Source organism: Cryptomeria japonica, chromosome 4 (assembly GCF_030272615.1).
Source record: "Cryptomeria japonica chromosome 4, Sugi_1.0, whole genome shotgun sequence".
NCBI lineage: Eukaryota > Viridiplantae > Streptophyta > Pinopsida > Cupressales > Cupressaceae > Cryptomeria > Cryptomeria japonica.
The window spans coordinates 658,267,593-658,286,325 of NC_081408.1; the positions used below are offsets into that span (position 1 = coordinate 658,267,593).

The 18,733-nt window shown below is 32.7% G+C and overlaps 1 protein-coding gene across 1 annotated transcript; it reads left to right on the forward strand.

Moving 5' to 3' along the window:
• The first annotated feature begins 8,817 nt into the window (after window positions 1-8,817).
• On the forward strand, window positions 8,818-9,539 carry LOC131874788 (GDSL esterase/lipase EXL3-like). Its single transcript, XM_059218711.1, has 2 exons — window positions 8,818-9,083; window positions 9,248-9,539. The coding sequence occupies exons 1-2, from the start codon at window positions 8,978-8,980 to the stop codon at window positions 9,454-9,456; spliced, it is 315 nt and encodes a 104-aa protein (XP_059074694.1). The 5' UTR covers window positions 8,818-8,977; the 3' UTR covers window positions 9,457-9,539.
• The last annotated feature ends 9,194 nt before the right edge of the window (window positions 9,540-18,733 follow it).

The following is an 18,733-nucleotide window of genomic DNA, read 5'->3' on the forward strand; positions in this document are numbered from 1 at the left end:
AGCCTTCTACGATGTCTCCAAAAACCAATTAATGAAGCCCCAATGGCTCTGATACCATGTAAAAAAATTTCAAGATCAAGGGCAAAATGAAAAATATTAAAATAGAGACAAAAGAATGACAAGAACAAACTGTATTCTCATCAATATGAAAAATGATCAACTGGATTCACCAATACAATGAATATAGACCTTCTTATATAGGCAAGGCCATATGGATGTACGAGCACACAATCATGACATGTGGCTCAATGAGAAACAAGGGTAGGTAAGAAGTACTAGGGGTAGGTAGGAGAAATAATATAATATTCCACAAGAGGTAGATGACCCACCGAATGTGGAGTGTAACAACAAAACAAGACCACAAAAGGTGGAATTTCTCCTACAAGCTCTATCCCTATGTGCACACTTCCCTAAGTGTCTCAAATCCAAACTACGAAGAAATGCATTATCCTAAGTTAACTTAAGTAAAGTGTAATAATATCCATAATGAATATTTATTTACACCAACAAAAGGCAACTAAGATATATAGAATATCTCTAAAATTATAACCACCACCAAAGATAGTAATAATCGTTTTAGTTCCTTTAAAGAAAATAAGAACTTTCTCTGAAGGAAAAATTGTTATTCTAATGGTAAAGATTAAATTAGAATTATTCTATTGTTTTCTTTTATTGTTGTTATCCTCACACATAAATTACATTTTGAAAAAGTTGACCTACCAAGTAACTTTTTTTTAATTCAAACTAAAAGATTTTGATGATCTTTGACAATTTCAACCAAAGAAACAAAATCGTAAAGAAATGGACCAACCTTATTTTAAAATGTATAAAATAAATCTAAATAATGACTTTTTATTTTTATTTTATTTTCTTAAACTTTAAATGGTTTTAATTGTCCAGCTATGAATCGATAAGATCACAAATGGAGACCTCATCTTCAACATGAACATTCAACTATAACACTCTAATAGAAATTTGAACCTTGATCTCAAAAATCACAAGACCATGATTTAACCCTCACATATACCAATATTGACAAATCTTAATAATAAATTTAAATTAATATATCAAATAAATAAATTAATTAATTAAAACTTGCATATACATTATTAAACTAATATTAAAACATAAAGATAATAGAAACCTTAGCAAAAAGCATGCTAATGTGGCATTACATTTGATGGTGTGACCCTCAAACCTTACTTATAAGTAGGGGACTTGCCAAGTAGACTACTGTAAAAAATTGAGAATGCTTTGAAAAAAATTGAGAATGCTTTGAAATTACTAGGTACATAAGATTTTGAGAAGCACAAAATTAAGATACTCAACTTCTAGATCTTCTCCCTAACCCTAAAATTATCAAATTGTGGTCTTTAGAAACTGGTGCATTGATTCATCCTAGAAAGCTTCAGTTAACATTAATTTTAGTTGCAACGAAATCACTCGAGGGCGTACAAATACATGAATAACACATTAACTGATATTCATGGCGTTTGACAGTGATATTTAACACCGCAATTGGAGTGACAGGTTCAGTAATTTAACACCGCCATCGGAGTGACTAAGTTTAGTACTTTAATATCACTATTTCCTTGAAAGAATTAAACTCGTAACAAATCTTTTTCAGTGCGACAGAGACAACTTAACAGACCTGTTTTCAGACAACGTGCAACAGCCTTTACCAAAAGATCAAATGGACAAAACTGATAAATTGTTTTTCAAATTGTCAGATGAAGAGTGTCAGATGAAGATTATGAAGATTTATTTCGAAGAGCTTGCATTGCACGGACAACTTAACAGACCTGTTTTCAGACAACGTGCAACAGCCTTTACCAAAAGATCAAATGGACAAAACTGATAAATTGTTTTTCAAATTGTCAGATGAAGAGTGTCAGATGAAGATTTATTTCGAAGAGCTTGCATTGCACGGACAACTTAACAGACCTGTTTTCAGACAACGTGCAACAGCCTTTACCAAAAGATAAAATGGACAAAACTGATAAATTGTTTTTCAAATTGTCAGATGAAGAGTGTCAGATGAAGATTTATTTCGAAGAGCTTGCATTGCACGCAAACTGTCCGGAACCAGAAGATTTTTTTGAGCCACGTTACCCAATGTAATGAGGGGCCAGAGACTTAACCTCTAATCTTTTGTATTTGCAGAGTGTTTTGCCACTGAGGAGACAAGTGAAAAATTTCAGGCGCTATAAAGCACGGCTTGCAAGATTATTTGGGCATGAAATTGCCAACACGGCCGTATCTCGAACATTATTTACTATAAGCTCAGGAGCTGATGATTGTTGCAATAATTATTACATAAATCCTCTAACCAGGAGAATGTATACCATCGAACAGTTCCAGGATCTGCTTCTAAATTCTCTAAGTGAATTTATACGGTAGAATTTTTCTCTCATACAACTAGAGCATTTTTGTATTTTTAAATGCATGGAAGCATAAACGTATTGCTTTGTGAACAGAATGTTTCCCGTGACGGTGCTACTAAACTTGCCCTTGTAAGTGTTCCTCCTTTTGGTTGTTTGCCTTCCCAAATTACTCTCCGCAAAATGAGGTTGCAAGCTCCTTCAATGTCAAGATGAAAGCTCTAGTAGAGAATATAAAGCCCAATTTTCCCGGCATGATTTCTTATATCGATACACACGATAAGCTCTTCGACATTCTTAAATCTCCGAGTGAATATAGTAAGTTTGAGCCTTGCTTTACACCCAACTCAAAAGCTTTGTAATTCAATTTTTTCATATAAATTAGAGCATGTTTTCATGCGGCTGCTTAGCTTATTTTGGCTAGCAGCCGCTGCTCAATATTTTTAAGAATTATTTGTTGAGCAGCTGGTCCCATGAATATTTATCTTTGCTGCTTATTTTTAAACAAAACATTTTATTTCTTATTAATAGTATTAATACTAATTTGTGCACTTAAAATTTTAAAAACAAAATAGAAATAAAATCTTAAAAAAAACAGGGAGAGCAAATTGTGGAGCCACGTGGCACTTTTGTTAATAAGCAATCATGCTTATTTCCAGCCCCCCCTTTTCTTCCATGGCTTATTTTTAATTCCTAAACAATAGCTGCTCCACCAAAGTAGGGAAAGATTCTAAATTATCCTTTTTGTCACAATTTTAAAGGTGTATGGAAACACTTAACTGCTTAAATTTAAGCAGAAAATAGAGTTAAGCAGCCGCATGGGAACATGAGGTTAGTTGTGTTTTGTGCTTTACTCCCATGAAACTGGGTAAGTAAATTGACAGGAATGTTTGTTAAGGGAAAAGAATGACTTCAGTGTACTTTTCTGCATGAAACTGGGCAACTATATTGAGACAACTGGGCAACTATATTGAGACGAATGTTTGTAAAGGAAGAAAATGAATTGGGTGCATTTTTTTTTTTTTCAGGTTTTGTAGAGGCGAGGAGAGGTTGCTGTGGAACGGGTCTGTTGGAGACTGCTATACTGTGCAACCCTAGCACAATAAGTTGTGCTGATCCATCCAAATATGTGTTCTGGGATAGTTTTCATCCAACAACTGAATGTTATAAGTTCCTTGTAAATGTCTCGTTCCAGTAGATTCGGGATAGTATACTGTCGGCAACCCCATCAAACTAATGCAAAGATTATTTGAGTACGACTTACACCATTTTACAATAAATTGGAAGACTCGGTAATATAATATGTTTTGCTCAAGAGTGTAAGGGACTATTATTATAATATTTTAGGACGTTTTTGTCATACTTATTGAGGTTTTATATCTCTTGAGAAATAAATGGTTTTAGTGTATAGAGTGTAATCTAAATATTAGGATGACATTGTTTTTAAAAAATTATGTTTTTTCAGGGTTTGATACTTTTGTTATTCATGAATGTGATTTTTTTTTTTTTTTTATTTTTTAAATCTTGTATTATTTTTTATTTATTTATGTAAGAGTAAATAGGAAATATTTATAGAAAAAATAATAATCTTTTAAATTTACAATCTATGAAAACATTATGTTTTTAATTTGTAAGAACTCGCATGTTCAAATATATATTTTACAATAGAGAAGTCCTAAACTTATGTTCTCTTATTTTTTGGGAGGAAAATGTTAAAAGTTTTGCTTTCTAATTGCAAAGTGGTAGAAGTATGTTCATATTTCTAGTGAAAATGCAATGCATTATATAATGATCTTTACAATACAATAACAATACCTAAATAAGGATATGACTATTTATGTAGGGAATAGAATAATGCTACCTTATGCGGTTCAATCATTCTAGTACCATTATCATGGTCTATCATACCATTATTTTATATGTCAGTGTAGGTGTTTCCACCTTACCCAAGAACTAATCTGCAAACCATCCTTCATACATGATAGAAGCAACCTAATAGAATACTATTTCACCAATAAAAAAATGTATTGAGGTTGGAGAAAACAAGCTTCGATACCATGTTAGAGTAGGTTTTTCCATCTTACCTAAGAACCAATCTGCAAACTATCCTTCACACATGAGAGAAGCAATATAATAGAACACTATTTCACAAATAAATAAATTTATTAAGGTGAGTATAAATATACATGAGCCTTGCTTATAAAGGCAAAGACAAGATGAGAGCACCAATGAGGTGTGAGGGTAGGCTCAACCACCCGACACAAAATACTAGATGTAGGTATTAAATTATTTTAGACTTTACCTAACCACCTAGAAATGTTAAATGTTGTTTACCTTAAGTGAACTTAATTAAACATAAATAAGTTACCATCAGGGTCGAGTAAGTGGCGAGGACTAGTGTCAATGTGGTAGCAGCCCGTCCAATGGTGGCTTCTTGTGGGAAAGATTATTTTGGATTGCATCATATATATATATATAACATTTTTTGTCCTTATGGATCTGTTTGAGCATATTTTGTAAACACTTTTCTGTAGAAACATTGAGATGTTGTGTCGCATTCATGTCTTTGGGGGATTTTTACACAAATATTATGCCATATTATTGTACTTGCACTATATTATAAAGTGTCATGGAGGGTTGTGTAGTGGCTTTGTTGTTTGCCAATCATAGCTTTATCAAGTGAGCATCCCTCCATGACAACAATAGAATCTTTGGGATTCTTCCTCATGCATATGTTTATTTTTGGCACACACCCTTTTTTAGTTGCAGGTACTCTTTTGGTCACTTCATAGATTGTATCTTCTCCTTAATGCATTTCTTGGTTACAATCAATTTCAGTGGATCTATCATAGCTCTCCCTAGTCAACATTATGGGGGTATTGTACTGTTCATGCTAAATCTTCCTTAGTTTCACTTGGAATGAATTGAGACACTCTTGCATTCCTATTTTTTGGAGGCTGCCTTGCTCATTTGATCATGGTTCTTTAGATTACTATAATTGTATTTTCAACATAAGTTGGTTGAGTAGTGATAATGAGATCACTCATGCAACTTCATTGGTTGAGTAGCATCATTGCGATCAATCATGCAAATTCATGTGCTATATATATTTTCAATTGATAGATGTTTTGTGTATTTGTTGTCATCTAATCATTATTCGAGTAGTGTCATTTGGGGAACTCATGCAGTTTGTTATCTTCTTGATCTTGATCATCATCTTGTTCTAGAGGAGGTTTCTTTACTTATAGCACCATATCAGTCATTGTTCAACAATTGTCTACAACTTCTTTATGCTTCAGTGATGTTCTTCATGTTCTTGTTTTAGGATATCATTTTGGAGGTTTCTTAGTCCTTCATGTTCTCTCTTTTGGAGAAGATTTTTCTCACGAAGGGCTTTTCTCATTTTCTTTATTTGCAAGAGATTTGATTTCATTATATTATAGTTGTACATGAGTACCTAAAATGGTTATGTTGTCGAAACACATAATGTATCTCATATTTCATGTTGTACTCCTTATGTTTCGCTTAAAGGGGAGTGTTGGAGTAAATAGCAGTTTACCTATTTATGTTTACTTAAGTTCACTTAGGGTAACCAACATTTAATATTTCTAGGTGGTTAGGTAAATTCTAATATTATTTTATTACCTACATCTAGTATTTTGTGTCGAATGGTTGTGCCTACCCTCACACCTCATTGGCACTCTCATCTTGCATTTGCTTTTATAAGCAAGGCTCTTGCACATTTATACTCATGTCAATGCATTCATCTATTGGTGATATAATATTCTATCAGATTGGTTCTCTCATGTGTGAAGGATGGTTTGCATAATGGTTCTTGAGTAAGGTGGAAACACCTACTCTAACATTATATAATTTAATGAATATATAATTTATATTTTTATAGTTTACTTATTATAATATAAGTATCTTAGCATTATATAATATTTCTATTAATTCTAACTCACAATTTCAATTAAATTAAATGATATTTAAAAAATGATTTATTAAATTTTAAAAATAATTTTAAATTTTTCAAAAATAATTAAATTAAATAGTAATAAAAATTATTATTAATATTCAATTTTTTTTTAAATTAATATATAAAAGAATGAAATACTTCCTAACCTCGAATATATGATCCAAACTATTATCCAAAACCAACAAGGCCACCTTTGTAACCACTAGCAAATCTTACAAACATAAACTAACCTAGATTAATCTAATTGTTTCTAGCTGTGGGAGGAGATAGTTCGCAATTTTATGGAGGCAAAGTGGAGAAATGTACCTTAACTCTAGGGATGGTATTGAAGATAATTCTATTGCAGTCACTCAAATCTACTATATCACCTCGCAAATCAGCGACTCCACTCGCAAGGAAATCATAAAGCCAAATTTATTTGAGATTCATTTGCTCTTGAATTCAGGAATAAAGAACAAAATTATCAACAGAGGCATATTTAACCTACTAGTCGTGAATGCTCAATAATTAATGCGCAAAGAAATGAGAATTCAGATTTTATCTTTGGTATAGTTGGACTATTTGTAATTGCTACAAAAGAGCCCCTCAAACCTACTTAATCTCACTGATATCATTTAGCAACTTCTACCCCACAAAACATTCGAAGAGAGCTTGTGGAAGCGATTCACGAAAACCAGTAACATAAAAAGGTTGCTTCAGTTGTGGATTCCACATTGCGCCTGTTCTTACAAGGAAATAATCCAAACTATTTTCTCTCCCTCTTCTCTTGTGCAGGCTCCTGTGATGGTCGTCCTCCATGCATCACATTGTAGTCGTTTCCTTGAGACACAAGATATCAGCCCCAAAAATAAGTCTGTGAACTTTTTCACCTTCTACTGCATGTTCGCCTTCGACTTCCATCTCTCCTCCTCACTCCACCCTCACAAATTCGTCTATCTTTCTAACTTTTATGGATTCCATTCCCTTGCCATGTTGCCCATACCTATGCATCCATTAACCTTGTCGCCTACGCCACCCCGTTTTCTGAAATATCATTTTCTTTGTATTTATTTACTTTTGCCACGTAATCTGGACAATGTGTTGGTCTACTAAGAGGAATGTGAAAGTTGTATGGAGGGGTAGTCATTAAGATTGATTTGCTTATCTTAAGAATTAATGGTGTTTAAAAATACTTTTCATTAGAGAAAGTGTATGAGTAATCGTTATATCTAACTTCACTCATTCACAGATCTTAAATGATTCTATACGACTTAACTATTTATAGCTATTATTTTGGCTTCTAGATAGTAACGATGCACACTTTAGGATCTATTGTGTGCAGAAGGGTCAAAAAGTACACATTTCAAAGTGTCACTCGATACCTATTCAAAGACAATCCAATAACCGTGCATGCAAAATTGCCAATACTTATGCACAAATGGTTTCGTACACAAAATGTCGCAATAATCCTGAACAAATGGATCAATTATGGTCCAAAAAAGCTAAAAGGTGAGCTGTTATTAGTACATGTGAATTTTATTAATAAGCTTTTAGTTATCATTTTTTTTTGTTTCTTTAAGGTTAGTAAATGGTGAGTTGGATGCATAAGGAGTGAATGATTATTAGAACTATAATTGCTATTGGTGCTTTTCACATACGTAAAAATAAAATTAAATAAAGATAAAATTTAAGTAGTACAGAGATGTGATCATTAGAATTTAAGTAGTACAGAGATGTGATCATTAGAATTGGTTTGTTTGAGCCTTTACACTGGTTTGATTGATGGTGTCTAAAAATACATTTGGACTTCTTACTAGGAATAAGATTGAGTAGAGATGCAATTTATAGTAATGATTAGATGTGAATACGTAATATCGATGTGTTTATTTGATGGTGGCAAATAATGTAATATGATGTCTTGATATAGAATTTAAACTTTGAGAATTCATAGTAATGTTTTAATGTGAATATGTGATATTGATATATGGTTATTTGATGATCATAAATGATATTCAGACAACGTTCAATAGCCTTTACCAAAAGATTAAATGTACAAAACTGATAAATTGTTTTTCAAATTGTAAGATGAAGACTGTCAGATGAAGATTTATTTCGAAGAGCTTGCATTGCACGCAAACTGTCCGGAACCAGAAGATTTTTTTGAGCCACGTTACCCAATGTAATGAGGGGCCAGAGACTTAAGCTCTAATGTTTTGTATTTGCAGTGTGTTTTGCCACTGAGGAGATTATTTGGGCATGAAATTGCCAACATGGCCGTAACTCAAGCATTATTTACTATAAGCTCAGGAACTGATGATTTTTGCATTAATTATTACATAAATCCTCTAACCAGGAGAATGTATACCATCGAACAGTTCCAGGATCTGCTCCTCAATTCTCTAAGTGAATTTAAACGGGAAGAATTTTTCTCTCATACAACTAGAGTTTTTTTTTTCTAAATTCATGGAAGCATAAACGTATTGTTTTGTGAACAGAATGTTTCCCGTGAGGCTGCTACTAAACTTGCCGTTGTGAGTGTTCCTCCTTTTGGTTATTTACCTTCCCAAATAACTCTCCGATCATAACGGGAAAAAATTGTGTCGAGTTAAATGAGGTTGCGAGCTCCTTCAATGTCAAGATGAAACCTCTAGTAGAGAATATAAAGCCCAATTTTCCGGGCATGATTTCTTATATCGATACACACGATAAGCTCTTCGACATTGTTAAATCTCCGAGTGAGTATGGTAAGTTTCAGCCTTGCTTTATACCCAGCTCAAAAGCTTTGTAATTCAATTTCTTGATATAAATTAGTTGTGTTTTGGGCTTTACTGCCAATGAAACTGGGCAAAAATATTGAGACGAATGTTTGTAAAGGGAAAAAATGAATTGGGTGCGTTTTTCTTTTTAGGTTTTGTAGAGGCGAGGAGGGGTTGCTGTGGAACGGGTCTGTTGGAGACAGCTATATTGTGCAACCCTAGCACAGTAAGTTGTGCTGATCCATCCAAATATGTGTTCTGGTATAGTTTTCATCCAACAATTGAATGTTATAAGTTCCTTGCAAATGTCTCGTTCCAGCAGATTCGGGATAGTATACTGTCGGCAACCCCATCAAACTAATTCAAAGATGATTTGAGTAGGACCTACACCATTTTACAATAAATTGGAAGACTCGGTAATATAATATGTTTTGCTCAAGAGTGTAAGGGACTATTATTATAATATTTTAGGACGTTTTTGTCATACTTTTGAGGTTTTATCTCTTGAGAAATAAATGGTTTTAGTGTATAGAGTGTAATCTAAATATTAGGATGACATTGTTTTTAAAAATTTATGTTTTTTCAAGGTTTGATACTTTTGTTAATCATAAATGTGTTTTTTATTTTTTTATTTTTTTTAATCTTGTATTATGTTTTATTTATTTATGTAAAAGTAAATAGGAAATATTTATAGAAAAAAATATAATCTTTTAAATTTACAATCTATGAAAACATTATGTTTTTAATGTGTAAGAACTCGCATGTTCAAATATATATTTTACAATAGAGAAGCCCTAAATTTATGTTCTCTTATTTTTTGGGAGGAAAATGTTAAAAGTTTTGCTTTCTAATTGCAAAGTGGTAGAAGTATGTTCATATTTTCTAGTGAAAATGCAATGCATTATATAATGATTCAATGGCATCATATATGATGTGCTTTACAACACAACAGTACAATAATAATACCTAAATAAGGATATGATTATTTCTATAGGGAATAGAATAATGTTACATTGTTATGTGGTTCACTCATTCTAGTACCATTATCATGGTCTATCATACCATTATTTTATATGTCAGTGTAGGTGTTTCGACCTTACTCTGAAACCAATCTACCAACCATCCTTAACAAATGAGAGAAGTAACCTAATAGAATACTATTTCACCAATAAAAAAATGTATTGAGATTAGAGAAAGCAAGCTTTGATACCATGTTAGAGTAGGTGTTTCCACCTTACCTAGGAACCAATCTTCAAACCATCCTTCACACACAAGAGAAGCAATCTAATAGAATACTATTTCACAAATAAATTAATGTATTGAGCTAAGTATAAATGTACAAGAGCCTTGCTTATAAAAGGCAAAGGCAAGATGAGAGAACCAATGAGGCGTGAGGGTAGGCACAACCACTCAACACAAAATACTAGCTACATGTATTAAAATTATTATAGACTTTACCTAACCACCTATAAATGTTAAATGTTGTTTACCTTAAGTGAACTTAAGTAAGCATAAATAGGTCACCACCGGGGTCAAGTAAGTGGTGAGGATTGGTGTCAATGTGGTGGCAAGATCTAGTGGTGGCTTCTTGTGGGATAGATTCTTTTGGGTTGCATCATACGTATATAAAACATTTTTTATCATTATGGCTCAGTTTGAGCATCTTTTCTAAATGCATTTTTGTAGACACTTTGAGATGTTGTGTCGCATTCATGTCTTTTGAGAATTTTTACACAAATGTTGTGTCATATTATTGTTCTTGCACTATATTATAAAGTGTCATGGGGGGTTGTGTAGTGCCTTCTGTTTTTTTTCAATCATAGATTTGTCAAGTAAGCATCCCTCCATGACAACGATAGAATCTTTGGGATTTTGGCTCATGCATGTGTGTATTTTTGGTGCACACCCTTTTTTTAGTTGCAAGTACTCTTTTGGTCACTTCATGCATTGTATCTTATCCTTCATGCATTGCTTGGTTGCTCTCAATTTTTATGGATCTATCAAAGCTCTCCCTAGTCAACATTATGGGGGTATTGTACTATTCATGCTAATGCTTCCTTGGTTTCACTTGGAATGAGTTGAGACACTCTTGCATTCCTATTTTGTGGAGGTTGCCTTCCTTAGTTTATCATGATTCTTTAGACTAATGAACTTGTATTTTCAACATAAATTGGTTGAGTGGTGACAATGAGATCACTAATGCAACTACATTGGATGAGTAGTGTCATTGAAATCAGTCATGCAGATTCATGTTCTATCTATATTTTCAATTGGTATATGTTTTGTGTATTTGTTGTCATCTGATCATTATTTGAGTAGTGTCATTTGGGACACTCATGTGGATTGTTATCTACTTGGTCTCAATCATCATCTTGTTCTAGAGGAGGTTTCTTTACTTATAAAACCATATCAATCATTGTTCAATAATTTTCTACAACTTCTTTATGCTTCAGTGATGTTCTTCACGTTCTTATTTTGGGACATCATTTTGAAGGTTTCTTAGTCCTTCATATTCTCTCTTTTGGAGAATATTTCTCTCTCGAAGGTTTTTTATCCTTTTCTCCATTTGTGAGAGAGTTGATTTCATTATATTATAGCTCTACATGAGTACCTAAAATGATGATGTTGTCAAGACCCATAATGCATCTCATATTGCATATTGTACTCCCTAAGTTTCACTTAAAGGGGGTTTTTGGAGTAAATAGCAGTTTACCTATTTATGTTTACTTAAGTTCACTTAGGGTAACCAATAATTAATATTTATAGGTGGTTAGGTAAGTTCTAATATTATTTTATCACCTACATCTAGTATTTTGTGTCAAGTGGTTGTTCCTACCCCTCACCTCATTGGTACTCTCATCTTGCATTTTCTTTTATAAGCAAGGCTCTTGTACATTTATACTCATGGACATCAATACATTTATTTATTGGTGATATATTATTCTATCAGATTGGTTCTCTCATGTGTGAAGGATTGTTTGCATATTGGTTCCTAAGTAAGGTGGAAACACATACTCTAACATTATATAATATTCATATTAATCCTGACTCACAATTTCAATTAAATTAAATGACCTATAAAAATGAATTCATTAAATTTAAAATATATATATTAAATTTCTCACAAAAAAAAAATTAAATAATAAAAAAAAAATTACTATTATTCAGGGATGACCCCATAATGCAGTGGTTAACTTTGAGACTCCTACCTGGAAGGTCTTGGGTTCGAGTCTTCTCAAGCCCCATGTGTCCCACACACATGCAATGGAGAGATAAGGTGATTCCTAGGCATGGAAGATAGGACAACACAAGGAGATATCAGGGTATTAATGTTGAACAAATATGAGGATGAGGCCCCTCAAAAATATGTTTTCACTAGTTCATAGCTTCAATTAGCACAAAGAGAGATAAGGGTGTTAATGTCAAACAAATATGAGGATGAGGCCCCTAAAAATTGTAGTCTCTCTAGTTCATAACTCTAGTCAAAAGCAATTTGGCTTTCGCCCATTACCAAACAAAAAAAACACTATTATTCAATTTTTCAAAAAACATTAATATATAAAAGAATGGAAATATTCCTAACCCTCAAATATATGATCCAAACTATCATCTAGGACCAACAAGGCCACCTTTGTAATCACTAGAAAATCTTACAAACATAAATTAACCTAGATTAATTTAATTGTTTCTAGCTATGGGAGGAGATAGTTCAAAATTAATAACAATTTTTAGAAGGCAAAGTAGAGAAATGTACTTTAACTCTAGGGATGATATTGAAGATAAAAAAATAAAATTAATTAAACTACTAGATAGGGCCACTCCCCTTCATAAATAAGATAAAGTATACACCATTATCATAGAGTTTCAGCTAAAAATACAGTATTTCCCTACTTTACTGATATTTCTAATTGTGCTCTCTTAGAGAAGACATCTAAACTATCTACTTTTGTATACAAACCATTTGTGGACTACAAAATTTCCCTAAGGACCAGATAATTATCAGCGTAAAATATCTAAATTTCTATAACTTCAAATCTAACTATTGTTTTCCAACCAATTTAGATCACCTTCATACATTGAAATTCCTAACAGGAGTATATATTCTACTAAAGCTAAGTAAGCAATTATATCAAACCACAGGCATAGGGGATGGAGAGTTCATTTCTAACCTTCAGGATCTCACTCCACTTCTTTGTCATCTTCAGGACCTTGTCTTCCCATTTTTATTCCATGAGTTTCTAGATGTATTTCAAAATCCAACCCAGTGTTGGATTAACAACAACATTTGACCAATTCAAAAGAAATTTTAGGCTTCGAATTGTTTTCTCCTTGTAATCCTAATAATCCATCTCATCATCCAAAAGGATTATTGACAATTTTGGGATTTTTTGCCCCTGTTTATCAAAGTCCTTAGGCAAAGGAATCAAAAAAAACCACACACGTTCTCAATACATCCTCCAATCCACCCAAAAATTGAACCTTAAAGATAGCTTTGCATATGTTTATGTCCATTTCTTTACTTAAACCCCTATCTGATGCTAAGGCTAAAAACATTGACGTGATGTCTATATTAACCTGAAACCTATGATCTGCCATTACAAACTCCTCATCCAATATGGATTTGATTGCATATATTACTAAGGGGTGCTTGTATCTCATAATGGTATTTAGCCTCTTATCTGTGATTTCTCCTAAAAAGGCCATTTGCCTCTTCTTAGCAAGTAGATGGATTGGAATCTCCATTAGGTAGATAGTTCTAACCTATTAAGTGGATCACGATATTTTTTTGTAGATATATCTTTCTCAAAACTTTGCCAGTCATTTTCTATAGTTTAATCTTCTTCGAATCCACCTTAAGGACTCACGTTAATTTCAGAGTGCTATTTTGTCATCTCATAGCCTTTACATCATGATTTTTGGTTGATCAAGCTTCGAGGAGGCCATCTCAATTAATGATGATTTCTAGTTTCTTGTAACCATCTCATCATGTCCAAAGTTGGTGCCAGATCCACCTACAACCAACTTGAGTAAACCAAAACTTTCGTAGCACTTTCTAATCAAATAATTCAAGGTAAAAACAAAATAGACTAATATGGCTTGGGTGCTGACAATAATGATTAGCCATTTGATAACCATGGATTAGATAAATATATACGCTTTATCAACCATCCCATCATCAAGATTGCCTTCACCCACCAACCTTATAGTCCCATCAAAATGAATAATATGTATCAAATTCAAATTTCCTCTTATCTAATTTAAGAAGCTAGTCATTAATGATAGGTTTCAAATTTCAAATTCAAATTTCCAACGACTCTAATTATATCAGGCTGAAAAGAATGATAAGGAATTTGTATGTTTATTTTTTTATTAAAACATCAATTGGCAAGGAATTAATTAATTCCGACTACATTTTTTTCCAAAAAGTTTGCTTCACAATTCCCCTCCTTATAAATATAGGAAACTCTAAAGTGATCCAATTTCATGATTATATCTTGAATTGGTATTAACCATTTGGCCATCAACCAATTTGGTGACTTGGTGTTCCGAATTGCATTGACTAAAATCTAGGAATCACCTTCTAAGTGAATTCTCTTTGCTCCAATTTTGAGAACCATTTTTAATCCTAGGAAATTTTCTCTTATCTATGCTATATTATTGGTTTTCATTCCTAAAGGCTCTAAATCCTGAGAAATTATGATTCCTCCCTCATCTCTAGCAATACACCCTATTTCCCCTTCACCTCAGTTACCTCTTTCTTCCCCATCAAAGCTGATTTTAATCCAAGCCTGCTTGTGGAGGGGACCATTTAGTATTCTCTCTGCTAGTTTTAAAGGTTTTGATTCTCCCTTTTTGATATTTTTTGGGAATAGATAAGCCCTTGAATTTTTTAATCATAACATCATCCCATGAACTGAAGATAAATCCCTTTTCTATTTTGTCTCTTGCTACTATATTTACCAATTCCACCACTTGGTCTTCAATTTTCTTATTTAAGTTTTCCACTGAAATTTCCTTATCTTGATAAATTCTCCTATTCCTTTCTTTCCAAATTTCCTTGATTACGACTGAAGGATTAACCTTCCATAGACTTTCAAACATGCCTTTCTTGCCCATTCCATCCCAAATTTGAAACCAAGTAAGCAAATTTTGGGGTTTGGGATAGTGAAAATCTAACTTTTCCAAAAAAGAATTCTTGTATTTCCTTGAGTATGAGCAATCTAGAAATAAATGATTTATAGTTTCCTCACTTGTTTTACAAAAGACACATCTTATTGCTCCCTAAATTCCCATTTTTTTCTAGGCAATATTGGGTGAGCATCTTCCCTTGTATTGGTAGCCAAGCAAAGACCCCTACTTTAGGGGGGGAATATTTACTCCACGGTAGCTTACATGGCCATTTGTCTTTAACTATAGTCATCTATTTAATTGTATAACCTAATCTTACATTATAGGATCCCTATTTTGAACCACACCATATTATCCTATCGATTTCATTAGAGGGGATCACCCATCTTTCTTTTCAAATATCTGATAGGGTTTTCTTTTGTACTCTTAGAGCTTGCAGATTATCAAGGGATTTCTATTGCCAACTCCTAATTCCATTTTTTTCTATTATTGTCCCATAATCTTTCACTCTTGTATCCCACTTCAATAAAGTTTTTGTCCTTATATCATCCAAATGTGGGAGGTTTTATAAAGCTTTATTTTTATTCTAATTATTTTTCCAAAAGGAGGCCTATTCTCCATTTCCTATTTCCCATGTTACATGTCTTGTTATAATGTCCCTTCTTTCTAATATGTAGTTCCAAATTGTTGAACCCCTAGGGGGCTCAATAATCTTTATAATGTTGATTGGATTGTTGCTATTGAGATACTTTCTTTCTTAGAATTTTAACCCATTTTTTATTACCATTCAAATATAGATTCTAGACTATCTTTGCTTCCATCGCTAAATTCATTAATATCAACTATCTCAAACCAGCTCCACCAACCTTTTTTGGTTTACAAATCTTTTCCCAATTTAATAAAGGTACTTTTTCTTATCATTAATTCCATTCCAGAAGAATCTTCTCACAATCTTGTTTAATATTTCCTTAACTCCACTTGGGATTTTTAAACAAGTCATGGAGTAAATCGGGAGCACAGAGAGCACTAATTTGATCATTAGTAATCATCTTGCAAAAGAAAGCCATTTTCCTTTCTAGGAGCCCATCTTCTCTGCATATCTTGAAACTAAGTTCTCCCAATATTCTTTCTTATTCATCCCTTGAAAAAGTGGAGTGCCTAAGAATTTTCCTAAGAAATTAGCCACTTTCAAGATTCAAATCCTAGGTAAGTCTCTCTAAAGACTTGGTTGAGTATTGAGGAAAAATAACTCCAATTTTCTCCAATTGATTTTTTGACTAGATGCACCATAATATCTATTGAGAAGAGATTTGATTATTCTCGCTTCTCTTCTATTCAATTGGCCAAACAACATAGTGTCATATGAAAATTGTTGATGTATTATTGGCTTCAAACCTGTAGCTACTTTAATTAAATTCCATTCTCCTTCCTCTCTAATCTTATTTATACGTCTTCTTAGAGCTTCAACCATAATTATGAAGAGAAAGGGGGAAAGTGGATCCCCTTGCCTTATGCCTCTAGTGGAGCTTAAGAAACCATGACCTCCTTCATTCATTAATACTCAGAAGGTTAGGGATGAGATACAAATCTCAATCCATGTTATCCATTCCATTCAAAATCCAAATTTGCATAAAATTTCTTTCAGAAATTCTCTATCTACCAAGTCATAAGCTTTCATAGTATCTAATTTGATGATCATCCCTACTTGTTTTGTTTTCCATGTTGAGTGAATTACTTCATGGGCTATTATTATACCTTCCAAAATCGATCTTCTAGGAGCAAAGCGACTTTGTTCTTTTGAAATTAAAAATTTTGACTCTTTTGAGCCGATTTGCAATATGTTTTGTGATTATTTTATATGTTATATTGCAAAGTGCTATCGGTCTAAATTCATTCATTGAATTAGCCATCTTCTTCTTTGGGATCAAAGCTAAGAAAGTATGATTCATTTCTCTCATGACTATTTTCTTTTTCCTTGATTGCTCTACCACCTAATAAATATGCTCTCTTGTGATCTCCCAGAAACATTGAAAAAAGATAGCCAAAAATCCATCTAGACCAAGGGCCTTATCAACGTTCATCTGAAATAGTGCATTTTTCACCTCAATTGTTATTTTCTTGACAAGTTCATAACTGTGATGGTTTGAGATAATTTTCGGAATTGCTTCCAAAAATTCCTTCCTTGCTTTTGTATTCACCAGAGGATCTTTATTTAAAATTGCTTCAAAGAATCTTGTTTCCTCCCGATTGACTTCCTCAAAATATTGCATCCCAGAACCATTTTCAATGTTAATTTCTGAGATTTAGCTACTTTCCTTCTTTGCTAGAGAGGACTTATGAAAAAAAATTGTATTTCTATCACCGTCTCAAAGCCAAACCTCCCTAGATTTCTGTCTCTGAAAGCATTTTTCTCTTGTAGATATTTCAAAAAATTATGCCTTTAAAAAAATTTCTCTCTCATATTCCCATGCTCCCATTCCTCCCTTAATGTTTTTGTCATTGAGAGCAACTAGTTCTTTTTCTACTCTCATTCTTTCCTAGAAGATATTCTTAAAATGACTCTTATTCCATTCTTTCAATTTCATCTAGGCATGCTTTAACTTGCTATTAAGCCAGGAAACATGTGTGTATGTCCTTTGAAGTTGGCCTCCTTCCACCATTTTGTAATTATATTTTTAAGATATGGATCCCTGAGCCACATGTTCTCAAATTTGAATGAGATTCCAAGAGAAAAGCTATTTTGAATTGAAGTCAATTGAATGAGGAAATGATCAGAACCAGCGAGAGGAATCATAGAGACTTCATAAAACTGCATTAGACTATCCCAATTACCTATCATCAAAAATCTATCTAACCTTTCTACAATATTGGTAAAATCTTTTCTCTGATTAGTCTATGTATAAATTTTGTTTCTTGCCTGCAAGTCCTTAAAATGTAGACACCTAAAATTGTCCTATCTAATTAAATAAATATTTTTCTTTATTTTATTATTTTATCCCAAGTCTTTTATTTATTTAATTAATTCATTAATCCTCTTCTAAGCTTTTTCTAATTTAAATAAATACTTTTATTTATTTAAATTATCCTTTTCCTAAATTAAATAAATATTTTATTTATTTAATTGATCCCACTTCCTCTATTGATTAAATAAATCTTTATTTATTTAATTAATTCATTAGCCTTTTCTACTCATGACACATGTCATTCATCTCTTAATTCTTTTCTTACCTACCCCCTTTATCATTTAATTATTTCTTCTACCTACCCTTTAATCCTAGCCGACCATTTATCCTCTTCACCTTTTAATCTTATCCCTCCATTTTTTACAGTGTTCTCTATATAAGAGGATACTCTCCTTCATTATTAACCCTAATCAACTAATCATCTAATCACCTAATGATTCAATCAAACCTTCTTGGAACCAAGATATCAACCACATTTGTGTTCTTTGTTGAGCTCTTGTGCACACATAAAATCTGAGAGCAAGTATATCAAACAACATCAATGGA